Source organism: Strix uralensis, chromosome 5 (assembly GCF_047716275.1).
Source record: "Strix uralensis isolate ZFMK-TIS-50842 chromosome 5, bStrUra1, whole genome shotgun sequence".
Classification (NCBI taxonomy): domain Eukaryota; kingdom Metazoa; phylum Chordata; class Aves; order Strigiformes; family Strigidae; genus Strix; species Strix uralensis.
The window spans coordinates 2,535,056-2,561,850 of NC_133976.1; the positions used below are offsets into that span (position 1 = coordinate 2,535,056).

Below are 26,795 nucleotides of genomic sequence, written 5' to 3' on the forward strand. Positions count from 1 at the left end.
TCTCGCCACCAAAACCTGCAAAATGGCTCGACATGGAAATAGTTCAAACTCTCTCAATGTTTTTCTCACTGTCTCCTTATGGCATCTTTCCTCTGTTTTTTATCACTCTTCAAAATCTCCCCAACAGTTTGCTTAGCAAATCAAATGCTCTCCTGAATCCTCCAAAAGCCTTTCAGTGTAGCCATTTAGGACAGTGTTCCTCATATCCTTGGCAGAGCCAGCACATCCATCTGCTAGCTTTTTTTTTTTTTTTTTTCAATAAAAACCAAAACCCCATGCTTATTCACACCTGGGACAACTGGACACTGATTTACAGCTGTGATATTGAGGTGGTGATGTGAAACAGGTATGCAGTAGTTGCTTCCCATCCCTCAAACACTCCTCCCGCTGTTGGTAGCCAGAGTGGTCACCATTTCAAGCACTGTCAGATGCCTTCAGCACGGCTGGGACACAGGGTGGCTGAAGCAGTCGTGGTTTGTTCTGCAGTGGCATGGCCAAGAGGTAACACAACAGATGAACCAAGGTTCTCCCTGGCATACACCAAAAGAGTAAAACAGAGGAGACATTCCAAATGTTCTCAGGCACAAAATCTTCTGCTATCACAGTGTTTCACACCATCCATATCTAGACCCTAAGCCAGAAAACTACAGGAAGTCAAAACTCTTTCAAGAATGACAAGTATTTGCTCACTAGCTGGGTCATTTATACAAAATACAGTCTCCACTCACCGCCCGCAATGAAATCCTTATAAAAGGCAACTGTAGAAGTTGGTGTCAACTCAACTGAAACGTATTTCTTTATGGGCATATCTACATGGATGAGGTCCTACAGATATTGCAGGAGAAAGAGGGTCATTAGCGCAGGCACAGAAGTGTGTGAGGTAGTAATGTGACCTCCGGCATGGAGCTGGCGTTGCCTCCAGCCACGCAGAGCTTGGGAAGAGGTGACACCATCATCCACTTGCATCCATAAAGACATGTCTCTGTTTTCCATGTACACAGAATCACAGAATCATTCAGGTTGGAAAAGACCCTTGGGATCATCAAGTCCAACCCTCAGCCCCACTCTACAAAGTTCTCCCCTACACCACATCCCCCAACAGCTCATCCAAACGGCCCTTAAACACACCCAGGGATGGGGACTCCACCCCCTCCCTGGGCAGCCTATTCCACTCTCTCACCACTCTTTATGGGAAACATTTTTCCCTCATGCCCAGTCTGAACCTCCCCTGTTGCAGTTTAAAGCTGTTCCCTCTTGTTCTGTCACTAATTCCCTGGGAGAAGAGACCAGCACCAACCTCTCTACAACGTCCTTTCAGGAAGCTGTAGAGAGTGATGAGGTCTCCCCTCAGCCTTCTCTTCTTCAAACTAAACAGTCCCAGCTCCTTCAATCTCTCCTCACAGGATTTATTCTCCAGGCCCTTCCCCAGCTCGTTGCCCTCCTCTGCCCTCGCTCCAGCCCCTCGAGATCTCTCTCGTATTGAGGTGCCCAAAACTGGACACAACACTCCAGGTGTGGCCTCACCAGTGCAGAGCACAGGGGGACTATCACCTCCCTGCTTCTGCTGGTCACGCTATTTCTAATACAAGCCAGGATGCCGTTGGCCCTCTTGGCCACCTGGGCACACTGCTGCAAGAAAGAGCTGCAAGAAAGAGCTGTTTTGCACAGGTATCATGGGCAGAGGCAGTAACTTGCACCTACAGACTAAAAATGCAGACAAAACATCACTGTGATGTGTGTGATGGTGGTTTAAGGGTAAATCCATCTCGCCAGGTCCTCAGCAAGGCTACGGGATGCTGTTGGAGCAGCACGCAGCTGCAGCCAGAGGTGGGGGCACAGCAGACGTACCCACAAAGTACCTTTCCAAAACTAGCATGGAGCAAACCAGAGCAAATACTGTCCTCCTGTCTTCAAGGAGAACACCAGCCTCGCTGCAACCTGAAAACAAAAAGACAATTCCTTTTTGACCTCCACTCTTCATCACATTTAAATAAAACTGTTTATGGGTGTTTGGAGACCTAAAAACCAAAGTCTCAGTCTGCCATTAATATTTTAATTGAAGACATGAATATTCATGATCATTTTGTTTCTTTAGAGGACAAGATACGGTAATTAAATAATTCTAATATGTAAATGTGTTCCTGTCATGACACCTTGCCTTCATCTACATTACAAAACCAAGGCATTTTTAGCTCTTTCATTATTTATGTAACTCTGGTTCTTTTGGCTTTTTTTTTCTCCCAGACAAACTAGAGCTCTCGAACGCAGACGGCGCTTTCTCAGTTACAGGCTCAGTAATTACGGACTATTTCAAAGTCATCTGCCTCTCTTGACTTTGGCACTTTTGGAGGATTTTTATTTGGGGGCTTTTTGGTATGATACATCTTCTCTTTCCAAGCTAATTTCAACAGCACCGCAAACACCTGATATTTGCCACAAGCCCAGGAGAACGCAGGCAAGCACAAAGTTATTAAAGATTTCATCATTTCTCAGACTTCAAGAACGTTCCAGTAACAACAAAAATGTATTGGTTTCTAGGAGAGACAACAGCAGTACTTGTTTTCTAAACTAAATATAACATTTCTTTCATTTGCAGCTATTACCAACAACAGAACACTCCGGATTAGTCCAGCAAGTATTCCCTGTAATTGCTTTGAAATCTCCCCATTTAAATACAAACTGAACTAAGAACCTGAAGCATGGCAAACGAGGACAGAAAACTGGATGGGATTTTCTGAGTCATTAAGTTCACCCTTCAGCTCTGAGTATAAACTCCAGCATCTTCCCCTTCATAACTATCTCAAGCTCAAGCACTTGAAGTTTCTTGCCTTCGCTGTTCAGACCTCACTTCTCTACTTGTTTGAAACCTATTTCCAACTTCCAGATTAAATTTTTTTCTGGTCAGTTTATTCCTATCTGTGGCAGCACCATTTTTCAGGCCATAGCTCTTTTCCACCCCTTCAAGGTGCCTGATAGGCCTTTTGTAAGCAACTGTATCACCTTTCAGACTACTTTACTCCAGCATGAAATAGTCTTTTTTGCCCCAATATAGGCCACCAGAAACTGCATCCAGCATTTCAGATGACTTTTAATCCAACTTGTACAGTGACATTAATACTTTCCAGTGTCTGCCTGGGTCACATTTGCCTTTTTCCGAGCAGCAACACTTTGGCAGCTCACAGTCATTCTGCTAGTACCACTTCTTATCCTCGGTCATTTCCAATTGATTAGCTCCTAGTTTAGAGTTGAAATCTAGGAAATTTAGAGTTTATCAATCCCCAGGTGCATGACACTGCATTTAGGGCTATTGAATTTCATCCCCTTTCTTTTACTCCGGTTCCTAAGGTCATCCAGCTTCTGGAGGTTATTTCATTATCAGTGGCCACCGCTATAAAGAGTGAGAGTCATTCAAATATTTCCTAAAACTATCATAATGAGAAAGCAGAGTCCTGGAGGCCAGTGAAAGACATCGGGTAACAGACTGCCAATTAAACACTACCATCATTTGAGAACAATACTTGACACAACTTCTACTAATTTTGCATAATGTGATCTCTTACAGAATTGGAGGCGCTGAACAATAAAAGGGAAGGACAATTCAGCACCTCACATAGGAGTGTGTAGTTGCTGACAGAAGGAAACCATTCCCAAAACCACACCACCAGCAAAAAGCTCAAGCGACAGTTGCAGAGTACTTCTGGTTTTAGAATCAAATAAATTTGCTAACAACAAATCCTGCATTAAACCCAGTACTGCCGTGAAAAGAGCATCTACTCCACACCAGCAGATAGCTCCAAGTTGCGCTCAGAGAAAAGCAGATGATTAAAAGCCTTATGTTGCCCTTGGCTCACCTGAACGTGACCTTCCTACATGGAATATTTTCTACATAAAACCCCTTATGCAAGTGGGGAGATGCAAGTGACAGTCACGGTGGTTGCTACGCATCTGAAGCACTTGACTTTTAACGTTGGTCTGGTGTTACTGGGCTTTCCTGACATGGGTTGAGCACAGCAGTCTTTGACAATGTCGATGCCCTGCTAGGTAAACCAGATGGGTACGTTCTTTCCTTCTCCCTTGGCTTTATTTGGTCCATCTCAATAGAAAGGGTAAAAAAAGTAACTTTCAAAAAGTAATTCATCTCTCCAATTATCTAAGAAAATGAAGAGCAGCATGCTGAAACAGAGCAGCCTTTGCTGGAAGTCTGACTTTATTGCAGAGCCATCAATCCCACGACTGACTATCCAAAACAATAGATCAAATAATCTGGAGCAGCTACACTAGGGAAGAAAAGAGCAACACCAGCACTTGCGGCAGTCAAACCACAGAGGGTTTCCCAGCGGTGTTCAGAGAGCTTTCAAGTCTCCTCCAATACAAAGATGCTTAACGTGGATATCATGGAAAGAGGCCAACAACTGCTGCGTATTTGTGCCGTCCTGCCAACGTCTGCGATCGTTGCTGAAGCTGGCACGCTCGGATGGTTCCCAGTGAGCTTCATCATGTCTGGTTTGCCTTTCCTCATCGGCACCACAACAACCGATCCCTCCCGGCGCGTATAAAACAAGCATCAGCTTCAACACCTGCACAGCTTTTATTCAAAAGTGAGTATTTTTATACATTGCTTCTTTCCCTGATGGGGAATATCATCTTTGATAATCCCAGCACATATACGAGTCTCGGAGGAAATGATGAAAATAGTTTTTTGAGCTACTCAGCCTTTTAGCAAAGGAGCTTGTGCAGAAGCGGGTTACGGCATGTCTGTGCTACTGAAGTCACCTGGGTATAGAGATGCCCAAAAAGGTACTGAGCAAGCTGGATCTGCAGCAAAGAAGCAGGATGGTCATAACAGTCCACACTATTCTCCAAATTCGCCCATGACCTAAGCAAGGTTGTCTCTGCCTGGCTGTGCCGTGCCATGCCTGTGTGCTGGTCTACCAAGGAGTATCTCAATGGCACATTTCACTTCCTAACATGGGAAAGCTCTCATACTCCTAACTCTCCTGATCAAAAAAAGCTGTGAAACATAAGGAAAACACAAACAGATTCTCCATCTCCCAGATGGGGACATATTTCGGTGTGTTTAATTCCAGACTGGCATCAGCAAGATCTTCAGGTGATGCAATTGTTGCTGTTTTAAGTATCCAGTTCTGGACTGACATACTTGTTCAGGAGCTACTTTGAAATCTAAGTCCTTAACTTCAAAAATATAGCTTCAAAGAACAGTAAAAAAAGCAGTTGAGAGAAGCACCAAGGATGATTTTCACTCGCTTCAATATTTTCCCACTAAATGAAGAAAATAAATGCAGGGACGGAAAATTCCATGCCAAGGATGAGGAGTAGCAGCACTGAGGAATTCATCAATGAAATTCAGTGAGAAACAGAGCCATAGGTCTCTTCAAAACAGCAAAATCCAAACCAGAGGAAAAGCAGTGAGAGCTGCCGATGTGCTCTGGTCAGAGACATCTCCAGCTCTGAATCCACCTGCATCTCCCACTGACAAAACTTACCCACCCTCCAGCCTGTTTCCCTCGTGTATCTCAGGCAATCACATAGTCCATCCATATCAAATTACATCTCCAAATACATAAATATATATATATACACACACATCAGTTCCTTTTTTTTTCCCCCTAATTAAATCTAGCACACTACGCAACCATAACAAGATGATGATTAATTTACTGATTTGATTTAAATGTATCCTAGCTGCGTCAATCTCCTCCCTCTAGATATTCAGAACAACCTTCAATTCCTTTAAATAAGGCCGGGGATGTAATCATTTCCTTCTCCTTTTCACATATGCAGATAGGACAATTATCCAGACATCCATCGGAATGGCTTGCAAACAGCAAGAAACTGATTTTAAGCCAGTTTGCTGCGTACACTACCTGAAAATACAAATCTGATCCAATGTGATAAACTTGCTGAAGATTATTACAGGTGTCACCGCAACGCTCCACAGAGCAAGAAAAGAAATCTGAGATAGCAGCAAAAAAGATTTGTCCATCCTGGTTCATACTTGTTGGCTGACACTCACCCTTTTGCAGCAGATGCTACGCCAGAACCTGGATTTGTTTTGAAAGATTATCAGAAGCTTTTTACAAACATAAAACCATCATATTACGAATATATATGGTACAAGAATCCATTTATACATGGCCAGAAACATGCCACAAAACCACATTACTTATCAGAGTAAGAGGGGGATGAAGGAATCTGTAGAAAGCAAAATATGTTATTTTGCTTCCAGAGTTTGTGGGATCAAAAAGCTACCTAGAAAATTCTGACAGTGATGTCAAATGCTTCAAAGCAGGAAAAAATTAGAAATAAGTGTCTAAGAGGAAGTATGTCTTCCCCACAAGTTGGTTTTACAGGTCTTGTAAAAAACGACATGGTGTGCAGTAGAAAAAGTATCAGACTCACACCCTGCATGTCAGCCAACCCATCCTAAACCAAGGTTTGCAGGCAATTTGCAGTCCATGAAATTCAGATGGGTCATATAAGCTGATTTACCTTGTTTGCAGCTACTAAACTGCAATAAAGGGATGCTATAAATAAATTGGCTACTTTCCCACTGCCTCTTTCTTGCTACTCTGGAGCTGTCACAGGACTGTTAAATGATTGAAGACCATCACTTCAGAAAAAAAAAATTGAGAAGTCCTTCCAGCAATAAAAATAAAAATGAAATTTATGACTGACCCAAATGCGATTTCTTCAAAGACAATATCTGCCAGCCCTCACAAAGACTACAGACCCTAATATTTCCGCTCCGGGCCATATGTGCCATTCTCAGGCAAAAATAAATTTGTTAACAAGTCTGCAATAGCAGTTGGCACTTGCTTATGCCAGTCTGTACTAACATCTTGAGACTTTCTTTAATAAGAAAAAAATAAAAAAAGCAAATGTTTCAAGAAAGTACAAACCCAGCAAAACACGCCTAAGACATAGGGGAAAAAATAGTAATTCAAGGAAAGATTTTAAATTCTTCTGCTAATAGACAACAGAAATGTTGGCAAAGTTTGTTGTTCATAAGCTTAGGGATCATCCAGGGGTCCCGAACATTTTAAACATTCAGTGTGACCATCTGTCACTGACATAGTCACCGAACAGAACGAGCAATTACTGAAGCCCTTCTCAGACATAATCTGTCAACCACATCCAGCTCGACTGCCAAGAGAAATCAAGTTGAGGGCTCTGAAAGCAGATTGCCCTTATGGGAAATGGGATCACTCCACCTGAGAAGGTGAGCAGTGGCTGGGAAGCAACCAGCATCTCAAATAAATCCTTGCGACAGTCCCCTGGCGCTCAGCAGGTTGTGCCCCACGTTTTTATAGATGCTGGTGTCTCGTGCTCCATCCCCTGCTCTGCATGGTGAGAGGAGAAGCAAACCACCCAGAATGAAAAGGCAAGGCTACAGCAATTTTAAGGACGGTGGCGATAAGGACTTGGTCAGAGTTTACAAAGGTGTTGGCAGGTCACTCAGGAGCAGCAAAAGCAGCTGAATACTCCACAGTTTAGCACTGAACTCGTCTTAACGACTTCAAGAACGTAAGCCATCAGAATCATGTCCAGCTAGACTCTTCCTCTTCCTTACCTTCAGCACAGCTACACTGATACACTCGGGGATGGGTTGAAACTGCAGAGAACTGTCAAATCTGCTAATAAGAAGAATGAGCACTGCTGACATTCTAATTGCTTTTAACTTTTGTCTCCCCAGCCCGAGCTGCAGCATAGCAAGAGAAAAAAACGCAGCAGACTATAGAATAAGCCTTTTAAATAACTCCCGAACCCCTACAAAACAGAAATCCTAAACATTTGCTAATGGAAATTCATGATGCTGAACGTATTCACAGAGCTTAGGGCTGGAAGGGATCATTAGATCATGTAGACTGGCCTCTTATAGATAAGAGTCCATTCAGCTTTATTTCAATAGCTTGTTTTTAACTAGATGTCTAGGTAGCATCTAGAGATGATTCAGCCAGCCAGAGACAGAGCACCTGTCTCTCCCCTTACTACTTTGTTGTAGTGCTACATCAGCTCATGTTTAAAGACTGCATCTAGTTTGAATTTCTCTCACTCTAGCTTCGAGCTACTGTTTTTTCTTACATCTTTGTGCACCAAAGAAAGAAAGAGTCTTTCAGTAGTTAGTATCTTCTCCCTTTGAAGGTACTTCGTCTTCTCTTTGTTGCTATTTTTTTTCCCCTGAAGACAGTAGAGAGGCTCTATTTTCTGTGTTCTTTAACCATAATTAGCTCTCCTCTGTACCTGTCCGATTTTTCAGCATCATTTAAAGAGTGCAGGGAGCAGTCTAGGTGTAGTATTGGCATGACCGCTTAAGTCTTCTTCAGAGCTGCTGCTCTCAGGAAAGAGTGGTTTACTCTCAGTCCTCCCACATATAAAATTTTGTTATTAGCTGCACAAAACCAACGTCAGAACAGACAGAGGTGCCAGATCATTCTGCATAATGCTGTAGTCATTTCCCACTCTGTAAATCTTAATACCCACAGCAAATTTTTAACAGTAGCCACTTTATACTTTACAAAGACACAGAAGTAAATAGAAAATCGTCTAAGCCAACTTATTAATCGTTGGGTTGTTATATAGAAGCTTTGATTCCTCAGAAAGCCAGGCTAAAACTCTTAATCAGAGAACCTAGTAGGTTATGCTAGCACAAACTATCCACCCGCCCAGAACAGCTTTCTCTGGTGATTACTTGAATCCATTCCTAGGTTTTGTTGAAGAATTTATCACGGATTTTCAGAAACATTATGTTCCTCCTCCTCCAGGTTGCATAAGACTTGGCTAGAAAGAGAAGAACTTCAAACTGGTGCTCTTCTTATATATGACTTGTCTCAGATGAAAGGATGAGAAGCAAAGTCACAAGTTGCACCAAGGGAAATTCTGATTGAATTTTGGGGGTGAGGGATCTCCGAGAGTGTTGAAGCACCGGAATCTCCATCCTTGGAGATCTTCAAAGCTCAACTGGACAAAGTCAGAGCAACCTGATCTAACTTGAAGGTTGACCCTATGTTGAGCAGGGTGTAGGACCAAAGACCTCTAGAAGTCCCTCCAACCTAAATAACTGTCAGAGAAAGGCTGAGCACACTCCTAAGAACAGCAATACTGAATCAAAACAACAAGAGGCACGTGTGGTACCCAGGATGCTGGGAACATCACGGCTAACATGGCTACAGCTATCTCTTACCTATTTCGTCTGTCCGCAGTCAGCTGAAGGAGCAGCATCTCTGTGCTGACGTGCCATATGGGCACACTGTAGACAAAGGATTAAAAATGTAAATCCTATGATACAGGTGTCAAATTAGAGCAACTCTAAAACCTGGAGGGGAACTGTAAACCAGCTGGTTTTATCTGGCTTGCAGTCCCTGTGTAGCAACTGTGGAAACCAGCATTGCTGCCTGTTTCTGCCCAGCAGTGACTAAACATGACGTAGTAACAAGCCACTAGCAGTGACTAAATATGACATAGGAACGATAGAAAAGAACATGCTAATTGGGCGCAGGGTGGGGATTACTCCACTCTACAAACCATGAGCAGGACATGAAGGATATCGAGCTCTTTCTGAAGCCCTGTGCTGGCAAGGTTACTGGACTGGCCATCTAGTAACTTCAGTTAATAAATTACTTTAATACTAGGCACAAAATACACACTGTGATCAAGTACATCCTGTACCAATCCCCAATAAAGAACTTTCCAAAAATCTATGTCCTCATTAATTAATTGGTGTAACAATGCATCTTGCTCTGAAGAAACTGCCAGCGCTGCTGTGAAGGGCCAGAAGAGGTGCTGTAAGAAGCTGATATTACTGTGAAGTCTCTGAAATCAAGAAGAAAGGATCCAAAACTGAAAGAATTCCATGACCAAGTTTCTTAAAACATACATTCAAACCAAGCTTCTTAAAAAATATATGTAATGGATCTAATAGCTATAATAGACGTATACAGTGATAAAGGAATCCACCAAGGTGAAGTTGAAAATTGGTAACATGACTGTGCAGTGGTTAATGAACTAAAGGAGAAAAAAATAATTACTTATGCTGAAAGAAGAACTTCTGGACTGCAAAAAGGTTACTAAATAAAATCCTTAAGGATGAGCTAAGGAGCTATTCCCACATATTCTTTAATCAAAACTGCACAAAAGTTAATGTGCAAAAAACAGATGCTGATGAAACCAGAGATGGAAGTTATTACCAACACACAGGAGAACTGGATACTCTAGACCTTGACCACTGGAAGAATGGAATATAATTTGATACTGCGTATTTCAATGCGTTCAGGTACCAGTAATTTTTGCCATGAGGCAGAGACTGCATGGCTTGAAATTTTAGAAGACAAATTCAAGTATATCCGTCAATCACAGAAGGACCAGGGGCCACCCAGAGGATGCAGCCATAAAAGCAAACATGATACAAGATACAGCAGGTGCACTACTTCCAGTAAGGTCAGGAGGGGAATACTGTGAATATTTAAAGAACTGGTGATGCACCATCTGGAATTCCAATTCAAAATGAGAAGAAACCAGAACACAGATAGAAAGGCTGTTCAGATGCCAGGAGAACAATCAGCACACCTTACAAGAAAAACAGTGGATAGTTTGGTTAATTAAATAAAAAGATCAGGGAAGTAAACACAAGGGAAGAGAATAAATTATTTAGAGGCAGTTTTAAAACATGAAATGTAATTTGACCATGATAAAATCCAGATGGGATATCAAAGTAACATCTATAAATGTCAAAGCAGTGAACTTTTGGACTGTTTCTCAGTAGGAGGACGAAGAAAAACCAAGTCTTGATAAATGTGTTCCTCTACTTGTGTGGCTCATTGACTGCAATGTCTGGAAGAGGAGGGGACAACTCAAGTAACCTCTCCAATCCTGTCTTCTTGTATTCAGAGATGATTAATGGAAATACTAAATAGTCTCTATTCAACCTTATTCCTGCAGAACTTCGCTACACCTCTCCAAGCTAATATTCTCTGACAACTATTATGACATGTCAGTTATAAATATCAGCTATCAAAATATTGTCAGGAGCTTGGCAAATAATACATGAGAAATAATGGTATTTAATTAACAAATTAAAAAACTGTAGTATCAATATCTAGGAGTCTAGATGTTGATCAGAACGTTACTGCACTCGTCACTGCATAATGACAAAAACACTCATGATCTCCCCGGAGTTTACAAAGGAAATATAATTTAACGTGAGAACAGATGGATGCAGAGTAGAAGGGATGAACATGGTAACTCTCAACTGCTTAGCATGATAGGTGGGGGGTCTCAGAACAACACAGATCTAGCAATTTCCAATGACTTTTTTTGTGGCACCCGATACATCTTCTAAATTGGCTCATTTATTACCAAATCGACTTTAAAACAACTTTCAAACTTCTTTTTTTTTTTTTCTTTTTTTTTCTAGAGACTTGCATTTTCTCACTGCTAATCTGCCTTATGGAACTTGGATTTTAACTGAAAAGTACATCGGTAAATTGGCATCCCCTACTGAGAGAGATAAGAGCTTCAGTCACTGAATAAAGATGCTGAAACAGTGACAGGTATTTCTGAAAGCTCTTTTGAAAAATTCTTTATAAACAGTATTTATTTGGCTAAAATACCTGATCACTGCAGCACTTCTGTAATATGAGTGTTTGCAAAGTGCTTTAGTTCTTCAGATAAAAGGTGCTAAAGAACTATTAGCATCATCTGGAGAACCAGTTTCCACGTACACGTCAAAGGCATTTGCCCCCAGCAAAATCTAATTTCATGGCATTTGGGCTTATTTTGAAACCTTTATTCTTGAGTTATCCAGGTACACAAGGCACATATGAAAAACGCATTAGGTTGGGAGCAAGTCTCTAAAGCAACAGAAAATCTTTTCAACAGAAAAGCTGATGCCATTAACTGCATTTGTACGGACCTGTTGACAACGAGACTAATAGTTTATCAGAAGAAAGGACTGCACAGGTACACAAATAATTTCCTCTCCTTGTGTGCCATCATCTGCCTGGTCTTTGTTACCAGGGTATTTACAGCCGTGCTCATTCTGCAAAGCAGCTTCCACCAGATTGTGTTTCTCCTACCAGAGGCTCAGTGTTTCCACTATTAAAGAGTTAACCAGTCTTCACCAAATAATATCTCTGCAGGTGTCAGCTCCTTGGAAGCAGATAGGTCCAAAGGGCAGACACATCGTTATAATGAGAGAAAGATTAAGAGGGGGAGAGAAAAGGAGCCAGCATGAGGCATAAGAAGTGCTTTGATGAATGATATAGCCCAGCATTAATGAGATCTGGTAATTTTACATTTCCAGAAAGCTGTGGTTGTTAGGACTACGAGGATCATCGTTTTATTCAACTGGAACAGAGAAAAGTTTAGGACAAAAGCCGGCTCATCAAGAAACCAGTCTCCTCCTTTGAGTTAACACAGCTGTGATATGCTGCATTTCCCATCCCTGCCAGTACCCAGCATTTGTTTAGTTGCTCTTTTCAAAACACCCTAGCTGCTGTTACTGCTGCCCTCAACAGACCAGATACACGTTAGCTAATAACTGTCCAAGCAGATTCTGCCTCTTTTAAAAAAGAAAAGAAAAAAAAAAAACCCTGTCATAATTGTCCCTGACTGGAGAACTGTCTCTCTCAGTACATTCCCCATCAGCCAAACTCTGCAACCCTTTGCTTATTGCCACGAGCTCATCTCTTTATCAGAATTCTGAATCCTCAATTCAAGGTACAAGGGGTAAGAGCTCAACATCAGGTTTTTTTCTCTAAAATCTTGGTGCAATTTGATTTTCAGTTCTGTAGCTTACTCCAGTAAAACCTGTGCTGGAAACCACAGCAAACACACAGGAGCAGATGTGACACATGAAGGGTCAAGCGGTACAAATCCACACAAATACTAATTTAAAGGTTTGGGAGAGTTGTGACAATGCTTTTGCTGTTTTTTCAGCAGTGAAACCAAGATCTACGTTTATCAAGTGATTTGTATGATAAATTACCTCCAAATACTGCAATGGGTGTTTTTAGGTTCTTAAAAAAACCTGCAGAACTTGAGTAGCATCCAAGAGCTTAACAAAAGCCGTGTCCCTGCTGCGGTAGGGAAAACCACAGAGCCTCCGTGCTTCGACCTAACGGCCAGAAGGGTTGAATTTGGGAAAACATATAGGACAGAAATGGACTTCAACACAAACGACAAGATCAAAATCCAGTCCCCCAGACCATATCCCCATAAACACCACGGTGCCACCAGGCAGAGCAGAGCCCCTGTGACATCTTTGGGGCATCCTTTGAGTGTCTACTCCAGGCATTGTGAAAGGCCTCACGTTCATGTCCTCAAATTCCTTTTTATGCTTATTCTCACCAAAAAATAAATATTATTTTTTGCCAGCCATGACACTATATAACAAATCACTTTGATCAATTTGTAAGCCACTGCCTTCCATTTCCAGTTTTTTTAATTTTCTCTCCATTCAAGAAAACACTGAGCCAATGCTCTGCATGCTGGAGTAGCTCACACCGTATGCCGCCCTCGCACGTCTTCACAGAAGTGACGCTACAACACTTAGTATTAAACCACGAGTAATCATAAAAAAAAAAAAAAAGCCCTCTACCAAACCTTGATGCTTTTTTCCTGCCCTCACTCGCTTCAAACGTAAGATTCATTCTGAACAATCCACCTTTTTATGAATTTAAATCATCTTGAACAGATCTGGGTGTTTTGATTGACACGAAGCCTTCTGAGATGGCTTTGCTTCCTCACCAGCACTATTCCTCCTCATAAATATTTATACATAATTTTCAGTTTTTAACGAATTCTAAATATTCATACTTATTTTAGCTGAAGCTTCCCCGTATCTTTAAAAATAATTTTAACTGACTTTTTGCTTAACAAGTTTGTTTTGCCACAGCACACGGATAATGATGTTCATCACCGAGTAACAACACTGAATAGGAGTCCTTCACACCACCAGTCACCTAATGTGGATTTGCTCCTACACTCCCATACTGTGCAGCTAACAAATAAACAGTATTTAAAAAAAAAAAAGTAAAATAAAATACAGAAAAAGTATTACCAAAAAATAAATCAGTTCAAATAATTCCTTAATATTTTTTTTCTTTTTTCCCCCTTCTTTCTTTTTCACAGCGTTTGAGCATTCAAAAGTTACAGTTTTTGCTTTGGCAATTCTTCCAACCCAAACCCAAGAAAATCTAATTATTATAAAAGAATTAAGTCGGTTTCTGTTTCTCACAGGCTGGCTCAGCTCCCATCCCACATTTCACACTTCTCAATTTGGTCCTTTCAGAGTTTAGCCAGATTTCAGAAACCTGCAACATCTGATCACTTCTTCTGGTGCATCCTTCCTTTTCTGTATGTTCTGCTGCATCACTTAAGAATTTTTTTTTTCCCTCTGACATCTGTTCTACCACCTTCCTTTAATAATGTTAAGCCAAATCACTTGTATGATGATTTGCTAAATATAAACCTCATTCTTATTGATATTTTACCTTCTTTCCCCAAACTCTCCTTCTTCTCTTGATGTCGGGAGCATTCATGGGTGGTGCTTGAAAAACATCTGTATACATGAAAACACGTTTACAGCCTCTCTTCTTCAGGCCGCTCCTTCTGCATCAGTTTTACTCCCTTGACTTCATCCCATAGTCATTCTTCTCTCCACTTTCAAATTTATTTCACAAGCCTGTGCCTCACCATTAACTGCTTTTGCAACAGCCATTTCACGCTGACTTCTCCTTGCTCTATTTTCCCCTTAAAACAAACGCATGGCCCATAAAAAGGCCAAACATTAATTAAATCTCCACTTCTTTCATTTTCCCTCCCTTTTCTTAAAATTTCTTTTGTTTTCATCTAACTAGTCTGCCATGCTTCAAAGATGTAAATATCTGCCAGACCATTCTGGCCTCCTAATTAGATGCTACACCACTCGCCCTCCTACCAACACCGGCTGCGACTAACCCAAATGCCCCGAAATTAAGCATGAACCTCCATCGCATGGGGGAATTTCTTCGGAGATCACAGTAACCAGCAACCACAGTGACCCAGCTGCTAGAGGGGTCACTTCTGTCCCACCTCAGCGAACATCTAGACTTTTAGACCAGTGGATTTCCAGCACACTGGACTTACTAATCCGATGCCTTCAAACCGCTTCCTCCACTGAAGTAACGCCAGCTTCCCCTCGATTTAGGTTTATCTACTCCAGTCTGTATCATCACCCGCCGATTCCAAAGAAAAAGCACCAGCTGTTCTTCATCCCTCCCACAAACAGCTTAATCCTTCCTGGCAGAAGAACAAGCTGGTAGTAAAACTGGTCATTAACAAGTTTCAACTGGAAATTAGAAAACAGCTTCTCCCCATGGGGAGCAGCAAGGATCCACATTACCCTTCCAGTTGAATAGGGAGGTCAAACATCCCAGCCACCGCTGCCACGGAGTTTGACAAGTTTACAAGCAGAATTGAAAGATTTCGCCGCCTAAGAAATGTGTGGAAGCTGGATTCGGTGACACAGGCAGCCCTCCAAATCCTGTAATCTTAATTGGAAATATCAATCTCTAGGAGAGAAGCCAGTTAACAATATTTTCTAAAATAATATATTCTACTCTGTCATGCAATTAAATTCCAACCCCTGAAAATGCACAGAAGTTTGTTTTCATGTTGTAACAGTAAATATTTTGGCAAAACAGTGCCACACACTTCGCCAGATGTTCCATCAAATATTACTAAGTCTTTTAGGCACTTTTTAAAAAATATTATTTGTAAATACATATTGGCTTGCTTTCTGCACAGCTTTTCCCTCAGTTTTTTCTTTACACCAATCCTAAGAATATTATTGCTCATAACTACAGGTTAAATTGCTAAATTTTGTAATTCAAATTTTGCAAAATCCAGGACAGATTAACAATGTTAATACATGTTAACATATCTAGCTCTTTTCTACTATAAAGTGCATCTTTACCTTGACAAAAAAAACCCCAAAAATCTAAATCTGCAGAGCCAGTTTTAATGTTCTAGGTTCAACAAAAGGTAAAAACAAATGGTTAGTTAATTAGTAATTCTCCCTAGAGGCTCTGGGGAGAAAATAACAATAAAACCCCCAGTAAGTTAGGCCATTCAGTGAGTTTTGTACTTTGAAATCATGAATCTTTGGCAGGTCAACTGAAGGCCATAGTCGCACCTTGCACCATCCTGTTGTCATCTAATTCTGCTCTCTCTGGCAGAGGAAAATATTGAGGCCATAAGAAAATGACAACCAAACTCATTCTTTATATTATTTCTAAGGGACTATGAGGAGAGAAGTAGTACTAAAAACCCACTGTTATATTCACATCTCAGCTGGACAAAAGAAAAGTCAGCTGAAAAGCATTTGTCCTTTCCCTTCTCACTATTCAAAGCTCAGTTCCACTAAAAAAAAAAAGAAAAAGACTGAAAAGAATCTAAAAATGGGAAAAACCATAATGTAAAGCAAACAAATCCAATAAACCAAGTTCCCAAACACCTTTCACACCCAGCCTCCATCCCCACAAGCAGCTGGAACTCATTGATGCTCAGGCAGTAAGAGGTGCCAACAAAAGGATGCTCTGCCACATAAGCCCACTTCTCTTTAGGGCTCTTTGAAGGGGATGTGTATCTGTTATTATTTACTTTTTAACATGAAAAAAAAAAAAAGAACAAATGACACCAGGAAACCATAGGGAAAAGGAAATGAGATACTAAGTAAAAGAAGAAAAAAATCCCCCCCAAGCTACAATCAGAGCCAGCTGTAGGCCAATTAAACTCAACAGTTTACAGATGTTCACAGGAGAATACTCATTCACAATTTAACTAAATTGATCCACTTTCTTAAAAACTCTTGGGACTTGGTACATAAAGCTTACTTTTCTTTAGGGCTCTCAAAATAAAGTTTATAGCCCCTTTTACTCTAATGTATGCCAGCAAAACACACCCTGGAAAAGAGAAGATCAAACTTAACTTCATGTTTAACCCTTCCCTGCTGGCACCTCTGTGACTCCTTTTCTGCCACTTCAGGTCAGAGTTTTGAGAAGTTCAGTTGAAAATCCAGAAATCATTTCTTTTTCGTTCATGTCAGTCTCAACCATCCTCTCTCCCAGCAGAACAACACACCTCAGTAATGATTCTTTCTATTATTAAATTTAATTAGGAAGGTATTTGGTTAGGCCACAGGGGGCCAGCAAGCAAAAAAAAAAAAAAAAAGAGGAAAAAAAAATAAAAAGAGGGATGAGTCAAGGAATTAAAGTTAAAAACCCCCATTAAGAGCTGTAACAATTAATAACGGCATGCTAAGCTTTTCTTTTTTTTCCTGGACTCCTTAAGTAATTAGATCAGTACGAGAATGGAGATGCAGCATAACTTGCACTATCTGAACTATTTTGTATAAATATACAGCTATTCTTTTCTAGGATTTCTCCTGCTTTAGCTGACTCACCCAGGATTATCTCAGTTTAACCCAGGACTTTGGTTTAATTCTTCTTTTCTCCCTCTTAAGACTCTTTTACAGAAATGCTACAAGTGAGACCAACATTTTCGTTCATGTAAGAAGGAGCCATTATTAATAAATATTACACTATGGAGCATTTTCTGTGATTCCTAAGTATTAACTAATCAGTCTTCACAATCAATGAGGTCTTATAAGTCATTAGCTTTATTATTTCTCTTCCACAGATAAGGAAATTATGGCTCAGGATACTTGAGTGGTTTCTCTCAAAGGACAGTTAGACAAGGCAGACGCGAAAGGTCAGCAACTGCCAACCCCACGCGTATTCCAGCAGACCACATTAGGACTTAAATACCAAAGTAGTCTACGTTCAACTTGCTCTAAGTCATACCGTCTAATGAGGGGTGTCAAGTTAAAGCTGATGCTCCTTAAAACTCAGAATATTCCCCACAGTGCAGCTTTTGTTTGCCTGATGTTTTACGTAGCCAAAGCTTTTTGCTGCCCGTATAAATCCATGTAATATTGGTCAAAGACTCGTCCTCCTCCAGTCTGAACAAACCTCGGACCAGCGAGTGTCCGATGCAGCGCTCTACCGACACTCACCTCGGGGCAAACAGCACAGCTATTTCTGCACAGCTACTCCTGCAAACGGAAAGGGGGCAAATGAGCTGGGACTCAGTGTGAGGAGGAGAAGGCTGAGGGGAGACCTCATCACTCTCTACAGCTCCCTGAAAGGACGTTGTAGAAAGGTTGGTGCTGGTCTCTTCTCCCAGGGAATTAGTGACAGAACAAGAGGGAACGGCTTTAAACTGCAACAGGGGAGGTTCAGACTGGACATGAGGAAAAAATGTTTCCCAGCAAGAGTGGTGAGAGAGTGGAACAGGCTGCCCAGGGAGGGGGTGGAGTCCCCATCCCTGGGTGTGTTTAAGGGTCGTTTGGATGAGCTGTTGGGGGATGTGGTGTAGGGGCGAACCTTGTAGAGTCGGGCTGAGGGTTGGAGTTGATGATCTGAATGATTCTGGGATTCTAGGATTCGCAGATAGAGGGAATAAGGGAACAGAGATCACCGGTCTGGGTTTCTGCGTCGATCCCGCCAGCGAGGGTTCCAGGAGGCATCTGTCTTCTTCGCTTCACTGCACTCTCCAGCCTCCCCCGTCTCTTTCCCCCCCTTGATTTATACACTTTCCTTGGGTCCGTCCCCTAGGTCGACCCACACACCTACATATCCCATGTACGGGGAGGGGTAAGGTGTTTCATGGGATGATGTAATTAGCATGATCATGTTAGCCTTCGTTAGCATATCAAGGGGTGTTAACTTTAATATGCTTTTCGTGGATAACGAAGCAAAGGGCATTCACCAGACAGATGGCCCTTGAAATTTGGCCAAGTGCACCAGAGCAGAGCCCTCCTGTCTCCACAGGGCTCCCTCCTCCAGCTGCATCCTGTGTTATTCGGGCAGCCTTATCAGCTTTGACCTCCACACTATCCAGCCCATGACTATAGTTTCGTCTTGCAAGTGTTTGAGGCATCCCTTAGCTCAGCCTCAACTTTTATCGCTTTCTCAGGCTGTTTTTCTCAGTCCGTGTTTCTCACAGGCCTGTTTTTTCACCTCTCACAATGCAGCCAGCAAGACACAAAATCTAGTTTAATGCCTCTCACCAGAGCTAATTAACTTCAGTACCACACTAAGCTAATTCACACTTTTGTCCTGCCCATACTCCATGTTAAACTCTGCTCAAAGCGAAAAGATAATCTCACAGTTGTCTACCAGATACTCCACTGAGGTACATTTAAGGGTATTGCAGTGGTGCTGGAAGTCCCCAGGATGCTCCTGTCCTTTGAACAACCAGATTGCTGTGTGGCCTCAGCACCTCCAGGATGTTCATGTTAAGTCTCTTGAAATCAAATCTAATTCTCAAGAAGCAAGAGTTAATTTTTATATGTATGGACAGGCTAGCAAGAAATCACCGATCTGGGGTGGGAGAAAGAAGTGTGTACAAGGGACTCAATTCCGACTTGAGAAAAATAAAGTTCCATCGTCTTCAGACACGCTGAACACTTCTACTGCTTGCTTTGAGTTTGCTTTGAGTAGAGTAGAGGATGTACTCCCAAAGTCTGTAATAAAGATGCCTTGTAGTAATTACATGCTATTTTCACTTCGAGTTCCAAAAACCGTTTAAGGATCAACACTTAGAGAAACAGATGTGTTTCCTTTGTCCCTCCAGCTTCCCACACTGCAATATCCATAAATCTCCATACGTTCCCTACAACATTTGCCCAGGAGACACCATCAAACACCGGTGGTTTGAAGCTCTGTGTCTCATCTCTGGCCAGTGGCTTCTGCTAACCACAGTGGCCAAATTTTACTTGCTTTTCCCTTGCTGTTTTTCTCCTCTGTGCAGCTGCTCATGTTCACCTCCCCCCCCCCCCCCCCCCGCCACGAAGTGCGTATGTCTTCGCATCTTCTGCTTCTTTCAGACTTAGCTGATATCAATCACATTAGTGGGGACAGACAGACAGAACAATCATAAAGGACTCATTTCCTTTATGATAGGACTCATTTCCTAGAAAATCAAGCTAAAACCATAATAGAGCTGCTATCAACTGAATTTTAAATCTACATTTATCTCTTGGTAAGATAACATTCGTTTCACTCAATTCTAAAAAGACAGGGTTATTTTTTCCTAAATCAAGAGGATATTGAAGAAATTATCATTGATATACCGGTGATCAAATATCTGAAAACACAGCCACGATCAAGATATCCATTTCTACCTTCTATCAGTCATCTTCCACGTAGCAGAAAATCATCACTTCAGCAACACTCTGAGAGGGATGAGCAGTTCAGAAAGAGCATACAGTAAACTATGTATTTATGAAACAAGAGCATTCAAGAATACAAACCAATAAAAGAAAAAACTTGTATTCCCTCAAGTCCCACTATAAAGGAGCATTCCTCTGGATCCTTGCATGAGAGATTCAAGTCGCATCACTTAATGCTTTTCTGGATGTTCACACTCTGCAGAGACAGGGATTATTTGGAAAATAGAGTCAAGGAGAAAAGGAAACAAATCACATGTACACTAATCCGCGTTGCTGGGAGAACAGTTTCCCTTAAACTACTCCTTAATTTCATAAATATTGAAGATGTGCAAAATTCAGCATCAATATGAAACAGATCGATAGCGGTAAAAATTTCCTCATGCTAAAATTTACATGATGTAAAACTTCATTAAACTTTCACAGCTTTATAGTATACAGATAAATGAGTATTTTCTCCCCTCTTTTCAAAGCCCTACAAAGTGTGAACCAATGCACCACTGCACAAAACAGAAAATGTATAAACTAACAATGCGATTAGTTTTACTTCCTCCCAAATCCTTAGCGATTTAACATTCACATCAGATGCATAAGTCACCCATAAAACCCCCACAGACCTTCTCCACTTCTTCTATGGCAACAGGAGGGTGAGGGGGAGGCTTTTATCATTTGATGTTTGTGTTGATGACTAAGGCTCATAAAATGATAAAAAACCATCAACTATATCTCAGAGTGACACTGTCCACTTACTGAGTCTCTCGGTTGCTTCATGTTTTAACTCAGTCTGCTTTTGTTTCCTCCATTTCTTCTTCTCTCCTCATTAATCATAGAATCATTTAGGTTGGAAAAGACCTTTAAGATCGAGTCCAACTGTTAACCCAACACTGCCAAGTCTACCACTAAACCATGTCCCTAAACACCACATCTACACGTCTTTTAAATACCTCCAGGGATGGTGACTCCACCACTTCCCTGAGCAGCCTGTTCCAATGCTTGACAACCCTTTCAGGGAAGAAATTTTCCCAATATCCAATCTAAACCTCCCAACTTGAGGCCATTTCCTCTCATCCTATCACTTGTTACCTGGGAGAAGAGACCAACCTCCACCTCGCTCCAACCTCTTTTCAGGGAGTTGTAGAGGGCCATGAGGTCTCCCCTCAGCCTCCTCTCCTCCATACTAAACCCCCTCAGTTCCCTCAGCCGCTCCCCTCGTAAGACTTGTTCTCTCAACCCTTCACCAGCTCCGTTGCCCTTCTCTGGACACGCTCCAGCACCTCAATGTCTTTCTTGTAGTGAGGGGCCCAAAACTGAACCCAGTATTTGAGGGGCGGCCTCACCAGCGCCAAGCACAGGGGTAAGATCCCTTCCCTGTCCCTGCTGGCCACACTAGTGCTGATACAAGCCAGGATGCCGCTGGCCTTCTTGGCCACCTGGGTACACTGCCGGCTCCTGTTCAGACGGCTGTTGACCAACACCCCCAGGTTCTTTTCCAGCCGGCAGCTTTCCAGCCACTCCTCCCCAAGCCTGCAGCGTTGTGTGGGGTTGTTGTGACCCAAGGGCAGGACCCGGCACTGAGCCTTTTTGAACCTCATACAATTAGCCTCAGCACATCAAGGCCTGTCTAGATCCCTCTGTAGAGCCTTCCTACCCTCAAGCAGATCAACACCCCCACCCAACTTGGTGTTATCTGCAAACTTAAGTTGACCCAAAGCTCAAATTCCACAAATGAGAGACCTTAGAGGGGCTCTTAAAGATGCACAAAGCTAAAGACAGTGCCCTGTCTCACCAAGCTCCTAATCTTGGTTTAACGGTCAAATGCCACAATAAATAACACAGTGTCGTGGGAAAATGAGTGGATCTTGCACGAGGTGGAGTGACCTGTGCAGACAGCGGAGAGGTTCAGCACATGCTGCAACGTCAGTGAATTTGCAAAAGTTTCCTTTCCAACAGACCTTGGGTGAATCCCCTCTGCTCCCGAAGAGCACACCAAGGGTGCACCTATGTGGGATACATGGGGAGCTGAAGACGATCAAATGGATTGCATGAAGTATGTGTATGTCTGATGAACTTTAATTGAAAATGGAATAATCTTTTCAAGTATCAAATTGCTTTAGATACCTGTAGCAAGAGTCTGTTGTATAACACACACTTGTGGGTCTACAGTAAATTTAAATATCTAAATGAATTTCTTAGACATGCCACATTACAAGAGTCCCATTAGGAGTACTGTGAGAAAAAATTAGTATAGACTAGAGCAGATTTTTTTTTTTTTTCCCTGCAAGCTGTTTAAATTACTTGGTATAAACATGAAGATTTAAAAAAAACCCCAACAAATTTCTAAATTATTTCCGTGTTAGTACTCACAGGCCTTGATCCTACCAACAATTAGGCATACGGACATGTGATTAGTCAAAATTACTTTCATACATTTAGTGACATTTTTACAGTATGTGGACATATGGCAATATTAAGAGATTAAAATCTGTCAATATTTTTAATACAAACTTGTCTCTGAGAAAAAGAGGGAGAAAAAACCTTGAAGGTTTTGATTACCACATACAGCTAATACTGAAAATTAGAAAAGTCATTAGTCCTTTTGAAACCCAGTGCCATTTTATTCAGCCTCCATCTATCATACTCCACTTTAAGGGCCCTTTTAAGCTCAAAATCAACAGAAGTCAGGATGCCAGTTTAATGTGGTACCTCCAGATAAAAGTTTAGATTATTTTACTCATGTATCTTCTCATGATACATCTCCAGCTTTCTTCCCTTTTTTCCCTGTGTAACTTTAATACCCAAACAGAACGGTCACTGTATATAGAACATGTATTTTTTTATTGTTTCTAAAAATGCACGTGGTAAAAGAAAGCTAAGAGTATAACCACACTGCGTGCAGAGAAAAGACCTACTACACAATTGCTTCTAAGGAAAATGTAGTTGCAGCAACTGCATAATACATAACACATACTCCTCTGTAGAAATGGGGTACAGAAGTAGAAGGAGAAAGCTCCTTTGGACGTCAGAAGAATTAGCTCCAGACACATATGGAAATTCCATTTAGGATAAGAATCAGTGACAGGAAACAGCCAGGAGGGACTATTTGTACTGAAATACAAGCCATTAACTTGAGCCAAGCTAACAGCAAATGACTGCACTGGCAACTGCTGGCTGCAGATAATTAGTTTAGAACCTATTTTAACATGAATATTTTATCGTGCAGCACAAAACTCGTTATGGAGAAGAATTAGAGAGCCAGGACGTCTGGAAGCACTGGAGAGGTGATCTGTCAGGTCCCTGTAAAGAGCCTTCCTGGAGAAAGCAAGTTTAGTGATTCAGCGAGACTGGATTTCATTAAAGCTACAACAATCTATTAAGAACGTATCTGGTGGCAAGTTCAGGAGCGCAGGTAACTGCCTGGTTTTTAATGACTTAACTGTGTACCGCCGCACACACACAGAGCAGCATTTACAGAATCAGCCCAGGCAGTGCCTTCCTCAGAGACACGGTGCTCGTTTTCATCGCAAGCAGCTAAGACGTTCAGTAAATTCTTCCTGGGAAATTTAACAATTTGGTCCTTTTTTGCAGTGGAGCTACACGTCCTGGTATGTGAAAGCTGGGCTGGTGCATTAAAACCTGTCCTCTATAAGCACAGTAAGGACACCAAACTGCTGGGTGAGGGGAATACTAAACAGGTGGCTCGGGTACGTATTTGGTACACTGGTTGGAAAGAAAACAAAAAAAAAGTTAATTTCATGGGACTTCTCTTTTCCAGCAGACAGAAAAGTAAATACAGATCCCCAAGACCCTGAGTACGCTCAGTCATAAAGAATGTTTCAATTAGCTGAAAATACAATATTTTCAGTCTGTAACTCAAACTGTTCTTCTAGCTGGAACTGAACTGAAAAGCTGGGGCTTTTAAATAAAATAAGAGGTAACAAAGCAAATGCACACGTACATTTGAATTTTTCCATTCCAAATGCAGTTACTTGGGAAGAAAGGCCCTCACAAAATAATTGTGTAGACATAGCAAAAGCGAATCTTTTCCGATTTGTCCTGAAGTCGTTACCTATTACATTCAACTCCTTAAACTGCCTTCATCATTTAGAGCCTGAACACCATCCAATATACATTAAAAACCATCTTATACAGTATCTGCAGCACGCAGTGAGCAGCTGGGGCATGATTTAAATGCCAGCCGCAAGCAGCGCTGGAAAGCAGAAACCAGAACTTCAGATCTCTGGCACTTCTTCCCCTGGGTTATAAAATATTGCACACCTCTCTATCATTGCAATCCGGACACCAGAAGAAAACCTAAGAAATATAATACCATGCCAAAATTATAGATTACTGCAAACTCATGCATGATGTGACTTAAAAAAGAGTGTGAAAAATGAAATATGGGATATATATATATATATTCAAAAATCCCTACTAAGACAGGAACCAGATCACATCCCAGTGCTCAACATCTCGTACCAACGCAACACCTGCAACACTGTCTTGTCACAGCACCAGCACAGAGAACCTAACTCCTAGCAAACAACTTATATTTGGCAGAAAGTGGCCTATGTTTTACCTCTGCTTGTTTCAAAGACTTTCCAGATCAAGCTTCCTTTGGGTCCAAGGATAAGGACTTGGGTGGGCTCTTGTTCTAGTCAAAGTAACCTGTCCATCCCAATTCTAAACCTGGTTCTACAAAGGAAAACACATTTAGACGAGAAACAAAACAGATCTGGAGAAAAACTGAAGTCCAAAAAATTGAGGTTTGGTGTTATTCATCTCAGCAACAGATGATATAAATGCATCTCAACCCTATTCACCCATGACAGCTACTGGCAGAACATGCTTAGCTCTGTTTTACTCTACATATTATACTTCATTGAACAAAAAGACAGTTTCTCACAGATTCTGCATTTAAGCCGACTCACAAAATAAATAACCTCTATCACAGAATCACAGAATCATCTAGGTTGGAAAAGACCTTGAGGATCATCTAGTCCAACTGTTAACCTAGCACTGACAGTTCCCAACTACACCAGATCCCTAAGTGCTATGTCAACCCGCCTCTTGAACACCTCCAGGGATGGGGACTCCTCCCCTGCCCTGGGCAGCCTATTCCAACGCCCAACAACCCCTTCTGCAAAGGAATCCTTCCTAAGAGCCAGTCTGACCCTGCCCTGGCGCAGCTTGAGGCCATTCCCTCTTGGCCTGCCGCTGGTTCCTTGGCTCAAGAGACTCATCCCCCCTCTCTGCACCCTCCTTTCAGGCAGTTGGAGAGGGCCATGAGGTCTCCCCTCAGCCTCCTCTTCTCAAGACTAAACCCCCCCAGTTCCCTCAGCCGCTCCCCATCACACCTCTGCTCCAGACCCTGCACCAGCTCCGTTGCCCTTCTCTGGACACGCTCAAGTCATTCAATGGCCTTTTTGGAGTCAGGGGCCCAAAACTGAACCCACTCATCGAGGGACGGCCTCACCAGTGCTGAGTCCAGGGGTAAGATCCCTTCCCTGTCCCTGCTGGCCACGCTATTGCTGATACAAGCCAGGATACCATTGGCCTTCTTGGCCACCTGGGCACACTGCTGGCTCCTGTTCAGCCGGCTGGCAATCAACACCCCCAGGTCCCTCTCTGACTGGCAGCTCTCCAGCCACTCCTCCCCTCTATTGAGGAAAAACAGGAAATTAAAATTTTAAAAAACGATAACAGAAAAGAAGCACCACAGGAGACTATGGGTGATCACTAGAAGAGATTTTTAGTTGCCAGAGTAAACCTTTGTGATGATGAAGATGGAGGAACCCTCCTAGGGAAAAGATGAAGCAAAGAGCTTAGATCCTGCTCAGAAGGTCAGTCTCTTTCTCTGGATCACCTAAACATATTGCTGGATCTAACAACTGGGTTGTAAGTGCAAGGTTTTGTGCCCACAGGCTCTTCCTTTCAGAACCCAAATACTCACTTTCTTTACAAGTGAGAAGCAAAGAAGATGGCATCATGCCACAGTGGCAGGGAGTTCTACCAAAATTCATTTAATTCAGTCACATCAAACTCTTCTCTGTGCAGAAGATACAATTCCTGCACAGATTAAAAGACACTGGGGAGACATGAGAATTACAGCTGGTTAGTGCAGCATTTTACATCTACCCTGCTGAATCAGGTAAATTGTTCTTGCCTACAGGAAACCTCAGCTGCGTGGATCAAGGAAAATTCCCATTCCAAAATCCCTACCAAAATGACAACCAAAGCTTTATAGTTATCACAGCTATCTCTGCGAGAACTTGAACCTGCTCCTTACTATACAGAGCCTTGGAGCATCACTCAAAACAATCAAGATCGCCCAACTATCATTTTAAAAGCAGCTAATGAAATTCTTTCTGGCTATTACGAGTGTGGAAAGGTAAATATGGCAAGAGTACCTAAAAACACTTAAAATCCTTTTACATCAAGGCAGCTTAACCTTAAGGTATGGGGAAAACCGCAAGCAATTTTGGGCAGGATCTAAAACTAAATGAGT

The 26,795-nt window shown here is 41.9% G+C and overlaps 1 protein-coding gene across 7 annotated transcripts in view; it reads right to left on the reverse strand.

Annotated features, from left to right (window-relative positions):
• The window catches only part of EXOC4 (exocyst complex component 4), a 421,296-nt gene that overhangs the window by 239,583 nt on the left and 154,918 nt on the right, over window positions 1-26,795 (reverse strand). The window contains exon 10 of one of the 7 annotated variants that reach the window (XM_074869680.1): window positions 20,412-20,489. The exons of the other annotated variants lie outside the window; for them this stretch is intronic. Within the exon in view, the coding sequence (XP_074725781.1) occupies window positions 20,464-20,489 (26 nt within the window). The 3' untranslated portion in view covers window positions 20,412-20,463. Of the gene's footprint in view, window positions 1-20,411; window positions 20,490-26,795 lie in introns of those variants that run through there. 7 annotated transcript variants of the gene reach the window in all.